General features: G+C 49.0%; 2 protein-coding genes across 2 annotated transcripts; one reads left to right on the forward strand and one right to left on the reverse strand.

Annotated features, from left to right (window-relative positions):
• Window positions 1-823: 823 nt before the first annotated feature.
• HD556DRAFT_1449303 (uncharacterized protein) lies at window positions 824-3,428 on the forward strand (the record flags this gene model as incomplete). The annotated part of the gene is made up of 4 exons (XM_041307576.1): window positions 824-1,000; window positions 1,653-1,900; window positions 1,960-2,048; window positions 2,098-3,428. The coding sequence occupies 4 exons, from the start codon at window positions 824-826 to the stop codon at window positions 3,426-3,428; spliced, it is 1,845 nt and encodes a 614-aa protein (XP_041154350.1).
• A 2,823-nt stretch (window positions 3,429-6,251) lies between these two features.
• HD556DRAFT_1434588 (uncharacterized protein) lies at window positions 6,252-7,561 on the reverse strand (the record flags this gene model as incomplete). The annotated part of the gene is made up of 7 exons (XM_041305344.1): window positions 6,252-6,375; window positions 6,432-6,577; window positions 6,638-6,766; window positions 6,827-6,953; window positions 7,024-7,217; window positions 7,264-7,372; window positions 7,422-7,561. 7 exons carry the CDS (start codon window positions 7,559-7,561, stop codon window positions 6,252-6,254), a joined length of 969 nt encoding a protein of 322 aa, XP_041154351.1.
• Between the last annotated feature and the right edge of the window lie 1,750 nt (window positions 7,562-9,311).

Consider the following 9,311-nt stretch of genomic DNA (forward strand, 5'->3'; position numbering starts at 1 on the left):
GCATGAAGTGAAAAATCTCGCTATCATGGCACCTGACAGCAATTACAAAATTTAGTGCACTGCACGCACAGCAACTCAAGTCACTCGACCAGCTCGGCGTCGGACTTCACATACAACTTACCTAATAGAGGCTTGTGATGCTTAGTACCCAGCTGCCGGCGCTCGCAGCGCGGCATGTTGTGCGGACTAGTCAATAACGTCAAGGAGTCCAGGTTAGACAGTAAGGACATTGAGACTTGAAACCCTCTGTCCGAACAGACCGTGACGATGACTCCAGCACTGAACGTCTCGTAAATTCGGCATTTCCGTTTTGTTGTCGTACAAGTTTGTAGTATGGCTGTAACCAGTTAACCCTTGTCGTCGAGTTGTCGTCAAGACTATCCTAGATGATACAAAAAAATGAGATTCTGGCGAGAACGAAGTAATGTATATGGATCGAAACTAACGGCGAGGAGCACTGCAACTTTTAGCAAGTTATGTAAAGAATTGACGTATTAATCGTTCAGGGAGAAAGATAAAGCTAAAGGCCCAGCCAAACTCCGCCACTATTATTAGTTGCGCTAACACGCCTGAAAGGTGCGGAGATCTGTAAGACTGAGACCGAATGAGTGATGTGTGACCTGTTAGCATTCCGAAATAGATCGGCTCTCTATGTTTCAGAAACCATTATGAGTGGTACTCAAAATAAAAATTAGAAATGTTTGAAAGCTCGCTGAACTCTGACTAAGGCTTTCAACTCGTGGCTAAGCGGCTTCCAACACTTCGGCCGCTGGGACTGCGATTGAAGGTCAGGCCGGCATCGCTGGCGGAGTTTCAAACAACCATGCCCCCTTCTCGCCAACGTGTACGCCGTTCTGCACGCTTGAAAGCCAACCCTCTAGTGCGCTGCTCCAGGTCGATGGACGACGAAGGTCCAAACACTCGTGGACCAGCCAAACCCCCTCCAGAACAGCATGTACCCCGCCTGACTATCCAGTGGCAGAGCGTGTTACGGACTAGGGTAGTTCGAGCTCTCCCTAGGCGGATTGCCTAATCTGATAGCGGGCTCGCTATTGGAGAGACGGGGATCTTCTCTCGAATGAGAGGTTCGGGGGTTCCACTTAAGGTAGCGTCGGCTTTCCTTAAGGTGCGGCTTAGACTGAGTGATTGGGATGATCACACAGAGGAAGTTCTGATGAAAACCTAGTAGAATCAAGTAGGGAATATACATGATTCTAGTCTGCTCTATATACTGTCGTCCGTGTGCACAGACCAATACTACGTTCGGTAGGTAGATGTAAGTGTGTCTATACAAGGGCATCTTATCTGATGCCATGCGGTCGATTATCTATGCATGAGGCTTACCATGCCTCTCTTATCTGTCCTCAAGGCGTAGCATGCCTTTGAGTCTAACTGCGCATGCTGAGGCATGCGGCTTGTCTTCTGACCATGAGGCAGAGCTTCCTCATGATCCGGGTCGAGGACCATCTAGGTCCGATCAGATGTTGCCTAGGCTGGTCTAGGTCATCTAACGGCATCCAGGCCGTTCTAGGCGTCTCTACGAGTCTCCGTTGAGTCGGTAAGTCTTCCAAGACGGTGCATATGGCGGGATAGGGGCTAAGGTCATGATGACCTCCGTAGGAGGGGTTCTCGGTTACATGTTATTGTAACAGAGCGACCGTGCTCTTACCGACATCCTCGTCAACCATCTCTCCACGCACCCCGCCGATTGCAGAGTACTTTTCTACTCTGACGGCAAGAAAGCGATGTCTGCCGTCGATGATGGTGCCTCGGGCTCGGACAAGGGGCAGGTGTATGGTACCCTGGCCAAACTTATTTTCACCGACCATCCGAGGTACGGTCACGCGTTCGCCACCAACGCAAAGAAGTTTCGTGACGGAGTCTGCAACTGCATCCAAACGTGAGTCGTTTCCGTCTTTTCTTCCGTTACAAAAAATACTGAAATTTATGTAGACTTAGGGGGAAATACAAGAAACTCAAGGCATCTTTTGACAGTACTGGCGCTGGTGTGATGCCTGGTGAAGGCACGCAAATGAGAAATCTTTTGGGTGAGTCCTCGTTCCTTATTTTCCGGTCCTTAGCTGATGTATTTCGTAGATGCAGCGCTCTTAGAGCTCCCATGGTATACGGAACTGGATGCCATTTGGCATTCCAATCCGTCCATGGCCGCGAAGACTCACTCATCAAGACCTGGCGTCGATCACGCCGGCGCGTTATATTCCTTGGTTGGACCACATGCTGGGGCTGGTCCCCCCATGCAACTTGACACCAGTGCCGGTCCCCCCATGCACATTGATGCCAGCGCTGGTCCCATGCAGTACCCTCAACCGCCTCCTCAAGTATATCCCCCGCACGATATCCATCCTTCCAGCACTCCGCCCTCGCATTACGACCAGCACTACTATTCCCCAGCAATGCCTTATGCTGGGGGTTCACACGGTGATCCCTCCATCGATCCAACACTGCAACATCCTGCTCCTGCTCCCGCATTACCCTCCACTGGCCCTTTGCCCTCCACTGGCCCTTTGCCCTCCGCTGTCCCCTTACCCTCCGCTGTCCCCTTACCCTCCGCTGTCCCCTTACCCTCCGCAGCCCCCTACAATCAGTCCCCCCAAATCCATCTCCCTGGCCTTCCAACATCAGACGATGACATGGACATGGACATGGACTTTCAAGGCACCGGTGGCCCATTGGATGCCCCCCTCGAAGGTGACAAGAGGGCCGATAACTCTTCCAAAGCCGCTGGGAAGAAGCGACAACTTCCGTCGCCGTCTCCCCCTCCTGATGTTCCTGCCGTTCCCGACGCTCCCGAACCTTTCCACATGCCAACAGCATCCCCATCGTCTGTCTACAACAGCCGCTCGGTGTTTGGCCTGAAGAAGCCACCGAGCCGCGGTAGACACCGCAGGCTGCCATCGGATATCTCTTTCAGCACATCAGCGCCTTCATCCACGACACGCAATACTACCTCGTCGTTGGACTACCTGATGTCCTCGACCCCCCAGACCTCGCTTCCCAACAGCGCCGGTGGCTCGAAGAAGAAGAAAGCGAAGTCAGATGTGACGCAGCAGGTTGAGGAGGTGAAGGACGAGATAGCGTCGATGCAATCCGACGCGATGTCACGCCACGACCACAAGCACCTTCGCTTTCTCGCGAAGCTCGAGGCGAAGACCGAGCACACCCGCGACATCAAGAAGTACGAATACCTTCGCGCCGCCCGCGAACATGAGACTTTCCAGGCTACCGTCAGCCATCAGCGTCTGCAGGAGTCGAAGGATAGCGAGATCCGCCTTCGTGAGACCGACATCCGAGTCTACAAAGCGCATTCGCTTGTGCTCGACAAGGAGGCAGAGACCCTTCGACTCAAGATCCAGTTTCAGCAAATGATGCAGGCGAGCAAGGGCCCATCATCTGATGGAGTTGAGTGAGCTCTCGTTGTCGTTGTCTCGTTCTCGTCGTTGTCTCGTTCTCGTTCTCGTTGTCGTCTCATTCTCGTTCTCGTTGTCATCTCATAGTCTTATTTGCTGTTGTTGTTTCCATTGGACATATGTTTTTGTTGCTACCTTTTGTGATTGAGTACATAGGTATATACATTTGTTGTACAAGTGTTTGAGTAGTATTACATGTTTAAAAAGAATTGATCATCCTTCCCTATGGTGTGCATCTGAGTGAGGACTGTTAAAGAGCTCATCCATCAACTTTGCACGAGCAGCTTGACCAGGAGTGCCATCATATGTCCTGTCACCAACTACTTCTTCACCATCTGGACCCTCAATCTCTTGATCAATGAAATCTTCCCCCTCCGTGCGAGCCCACTTTAGAGAACTCTTGTATGTTCCGTCCTCCTTGCGATGCTCGATTTCAAAGCAAATGATCATGTTGTGCAAGATGATGCAACACTTGATCCACTGCACAGCAAACTCGAGGTCTTTCTCGGCCTGAATCCTGAACCGTAGCTCTCGAAGGGACTGGAACCGTCCCTTCAAAACAGCAAACGTGTGTTCAACACGAACACGAATCTACATAAATGAAAATCAATTGAAAACCACTAAGAAAAAACATACCTTAGAGAGGTGATAATTGAATGTCTTCTGGTCCTTTGTCAGCCGTCCATTGCGAGGCCTCTTGAAAGGGGCGATACACCATGGTTCCAATGGGTAAGCGCTGTCTGCCCAAACCCAATGACCATCAGGCAGAAGATCAGCATGCTCGTCATAGAGGCGAGTGGATCGAAAAGCGAATGCATCATGGACACTCCTGGGATGACCAAGAGAGTAATCAACAATCAGGAGGTTATGGGGCAGGATGACTGCCTAGAATTAAATTAATTTTTGCACATGAAGATGAAGAACAAAAATGTTACCTGACAGCCAAGGGAATAATTGGACTTCCTATCATAAAACGTCTCACCATAATAACCAGGTTTCGTGAACAGATTCATAGTCGAACCATCGATGGCTAGAAAGCCACCTTTCCACTCTGGACAAGTACGTGACTCAGCAAATTTGCGAGCCAGGTCAGCATCCTCAGAATTACCTGCTGGGAAGCAGATAAACTGATCATGGGCATCAAGCACCGCAATCATTACACGATTAGTGCAATTAACTACGGACCCGACACTCACGCCTGCCCATTGAGCGACATCCTCGAGAGAAATGGAATTGCCATAGTGGCCTGCCCGATTCAGAAAGATGGCGAGCTGGATGGAGACAGGGAGCTGAGGATTGTTGGACTGGTTCTGGAAGATAGGGTGATTAGATATATAATCGAGGATGTCATCGAAGATCTCCGGGTTGACATGAAGTTTCTGCCGAAACACATCAGGAAAGCGACGCGAAAATGGTAAAGTGTTAGAAAGGTTTATTTAAAGTAAAATTCGTACAATATATATCACAATTGTACTTCAAATGACAGAGCTTTGAATACCCGGACTACGTTGGATAGAAACCACCAAATGCACATTTGTGCAGTCTCGTTGCAATTATCTGCCATTTTGTCAACAGATTGCAATACCCACCAGCCGTGAGAATGAATTATTAAGTTGCCCAAAGTCACCACAGTCACCTAGTTGAGCACTAGCGGTGATACACTATCATTCTGCCATGCCCTGGTCGTGGTATGTGACCTTTGGCTGTTGCGCAATCTCTAGATGAATGCTAACATCAGATAATTTTTTATATGGCTGGACTGCTTTGGATCAAAGCTGCCAACGGCCCAAATGTGTAAAGCGATTATAATGCAGTTTCAATCCGCTTATCACATGCAACCTATGCTTTTCAATGGAACTTCGACAAATCCTCCCTTGATGTTGGCGTTAGGTAAAGTCTTGCAACGTTAGTTTGTTTTGGACCGAGTTCCCTTTGGTACAAGGATGCGGAACGATGACGATGCGGTACTATCCGCCAGCTTACTGCTAAGGTATGGTCGTGAGGTGCAAGGTGAGTCAGTCATTCCATTCTCCACAAAATCTTAATAAACTCTGGCAGTAGATAAGGTCTTGTGACGTTAGCGTGTTCTGGACCGAGTTCCCTTCAGTACATGGATGCGGGGCGATGACGATGCGGTATCATCTGCCAGCTCACTGCCGAGATATGGTTGTTAGGTGCAAGGTGAGTCAGTCAGTCCATTCTCCACAAACTGTTGATGCACTCTGGCGCTAGATAAGGTCTTGCGACATTAGCGTGTTCTGGATCGAGCTCCCTTCGGTGCAAGGATGCGGGGCGATGACGACGCGATACCATCCGCCAGCTTACTGCCGAGATATGGTCGTTAGGTCCAAGGTGAGTCTGTCATTCTGTTCTCTACAAACTCTTGATAATCTCTGGCACTAGATAAGGTCTTGTGACGTTAGTGTGTTCTGGTTCGAGTTCCCTTTGGTGCAAGGATGCGGGGCGATGACGACGCGATACTATCTGCCAGCTCACTGCCAAGGTATGGTCATTAGGTGTAAGGTGGGTTAGTCAGTCTATTCTCCACGAAGTCTTGATAAACTCTGACGCTATCTAAGGCCTTGCGACGTTAGTTTGTTCTGGACCGAGCTGCGTTCGTTACAAGAGTGCGGGACGATGACGACGTGGTACCATCCGCTAGCTTGTTGCAGAGGTAGGGCTATTACAATTCATCTCGGCTTATTTCAGATCATTATTGGCTGTAGGTCTATCTTCTGGTCACTCGAGTGCTCTAGTTGACGACAACATGCTTATGCTTATATTAGTTGTAATTTATTATACGAAAACATGTTTCTAGAAAGACTACGATGAAATTAAGTTTGAATCTGTAGCTTGTTTGATCGCAAGATGTTTGAGCCGTATTTTCGATAAGGCACTGTTGGCGCTGATAGGTCGTTTAGCGGCAGAGGAAGTGGGAAACACTTGGCTGGCACATAACAATGCATGAGCCTCAGTGATATAACGAAGAGTAATAAAAAATACTGATTCCACCAAGTGAGTAGGTCATCAACCTCCTTAGATTCCTCAGGATCTTCGAAGAGGTCGAGGAGGCTATGATAAAACGTTTCTGAGTCGGTCGTTGTGTCGGTCCTTGAGAACACCGAAGAAGAACTTATAGCAAATCGGACCTTCGGTTGCATGTATGTCAGCTATCAGCTATTCAACGAGAAAGACATGTGTCGACGAACCTGAGTTGCAACGTAAGCTATGGACGCGATGGTGACGGAATTCATGCCATGAAGGCGAGCATTCCCGGACCGCGTGGCTTTCGGTTCTTTGTCGACCGAACTTGGAGACGTAAAGACATGCTTGTAGGCCTGACGTGCAAGCAATCAGTAGTGAACTATGTAAAAATACATTTGCCTACTCACACATACCAACAAGTGGCTCCTAAGAAGACCGCACCATGGGTCATCCGCATCAAACATATGGTGGGCGTATAAGAAAATGGGCCATTGGTCCCCACAGACTAACATTTCGCCACTTCGGAGGTTCTCTCTCGTTCTGTTGAGAATCAAGCGCAAAAAACGTTGTCAGGACTACCGATGCTAGAAAAAAGAAAACGAAAACATACTCTGCGTCCTTCCAGTCCAACCCAGCAGGACAAAGCAGTGATCCGGTAAGCTCGTGGTTGAATCCCCGATCGATCTTTGAGTTCCTGTGTAGGGGGGGCTGAATTGCTGCCCCTTTCGGAGAAATCCAATCGAGCACTGCAGACTTCAACATTTTCGTATCATCACCTCTCGCGCCTGCAGCTCCCTTACCGATCTATGAATTGTAAGCACAAAGTCTAGCCACGCAGAAAACAACTCACCAGCTCTCCAACATGAATAATTTCCTCCTCAGACCCGGTTTTCAGTCGCTCCAACAGGCCGGGATAAGAGTCCAAGAGCTGTTTGAAAACTCGATGTTCTCGTTGTTCTCTACCAAAAAATCAGACAACAGTAAGTCAATAGAGACAATGTGTTTCACTCAGCAGGGAAGTCTTCCAAAGGAGTATCTTCCATCTGCTCCAATCTAAGGATGCCGTTGGTGAGTAGAGAAGGATAATTACATAGTGCAAATACTGTTCGACCGAAGTGACGCCCATGGGATATAAGAGGATCGGACATAGAGCTGGGCGACAGAATAAGTCTGCAAAACCTGTGTCGAACAAGGGCAGCTTACGCTTTTTTGCGGGGTCCCATTTGAAGGGCCGATGTAGCACGCTTGCTCGGAATGGTAGATATGGTCTCTTCAGTGGTCATGAGAGCTCGCGAGTCAAAAGTAGCTCGAGCATCACAGATACTAAAATCTAGCTTTTTATTTCCAGCAGCGCACCACGTGATATTCCAGTAAGCGGCGTACCTGATAGCAGCCAAGCAGTGGCCAGGGTGGCTGACGGCTAGGCAGTAGCCGCAGTGATTATGGGCCAGGATGGCCTGCCGGAAACGAACAACCTTTCGTCAAATTGCGGGGTGCCTGATGCCAGTCAAGCAGTGGCCAGGGTGAGTGACAGCTAGGTATTAGTAGCCGCAATGATGGGATGGCCTACCGGGAGTCGGGACCGAGTAACCTTTCGTAAAATCGATGGTGATAAGCTCCATGGCATCGCCGTCCTCTTTTGCAGGTAATATACCTGTCCAGTCAGTAATATCAGGCTTGTTCTTGAGAAAAAATAGTGTGAATCGAACCGCAAAGTCAATGGATCTCATTCTCTTGCCGAAATGTTGCACCATCGTGCCAGCAAAAATGCAGCCAACACCGAAAAGTAAAGAGCAAGAACATAACGTCTGTGAGGTCACTGTTGTGCCTAAACCTGGAACAGCAAGGATGGCGATGTCCAAGGCCATGGAGACACCAGCCTGTGGGTGAATAAGTGGGTGGATACCCTCATTGATGTAGCGCCTACCAAGGTAATTTGACTTTCCGTCTGATTGCTAAGATTGTCGACAAAGTTTTTGACCTCCACTCCATTCACGATACCATCGACGGAAGTCCTCTTGACGCTTTCGATCGTGACCGGCATGCAGAAGACTGTAGCTGCAGTATTGCTCATGAAACAAAGAAGTTTACAGTTTCTACGCTTCTCTTTCACTGCATGGTTCCGAATCAGTCGAGCTTCTGGTTGGTTGTGGCGGTTAAGATACTGATGGTGCCCTAAAACGTTCATTTACTTGATGACGATAGGGTTTGTGAGAAAGCAACGCACGTAAGATGTATAAAATTCTACCTGTGAATTGGGATATCAGTACTTGAATTCAGCTTTCCAGGGCTCACATACAACAGAACACGATACCGGTGTAGAGACTCGCGCCTCTCGATGCCGGATATGCGGCCTTCTTACCCATTTAATTCCCTATCTGTATCAGCTCACATCCTAAGGACCAGTCATTCGCGCTCTCGCGCGCGCGCCCTACGTATGCGCCTCACTCGCACATCGCACACGCACGCGCGCCCTTCGCGTGCGCGCTCCATAGGCCTTCGCGCTCCTACCGTCCGTCCCTCTGTCCTTTGTCCTTGCTGATTCACTGGTGCGTTATTTTTATCTCTCTCATTGAATTAACAAACCTTCGGTCCGACCTCCGTGCTTACATACAGAGAGCCTATTTAAACTTAGAATATATTTAGAAGTTGATATGGTTACTCGGTTCGGGAGCGCGCTCGGAAGCGCGCCGCATAGCGTAATCTCCCTTCTTAAATAGAGGGAGGATTCCTTCGGTTCTGGTACTTACTTTCCCCTTATCTTGATATACTGCAAAGTGTAGAGTTCTCCCTCCAATACTAGAAATCTGATTATACTCCTCCACTGTTGACACCTGTGCCCTTGCTACTCTCTTAAGGACTCCTCTCCTTCATCGTTCAAGCGCGCGCCCGCTTACG

This window comes from Suillus plorans, assembly GCF_016647745.1.
Source record: "Suillus plorans strain S12 chromosome Unknown HD556scaffold_86, whole genome shotgun sequence".
NCBI classification, from domain to species: domain Eukaryota; kingdom Fungi; phylum Basidiomycota; class Agaricomycetes; order Boletales; family Suillaceae; genus Suillus; species Suillus plorans.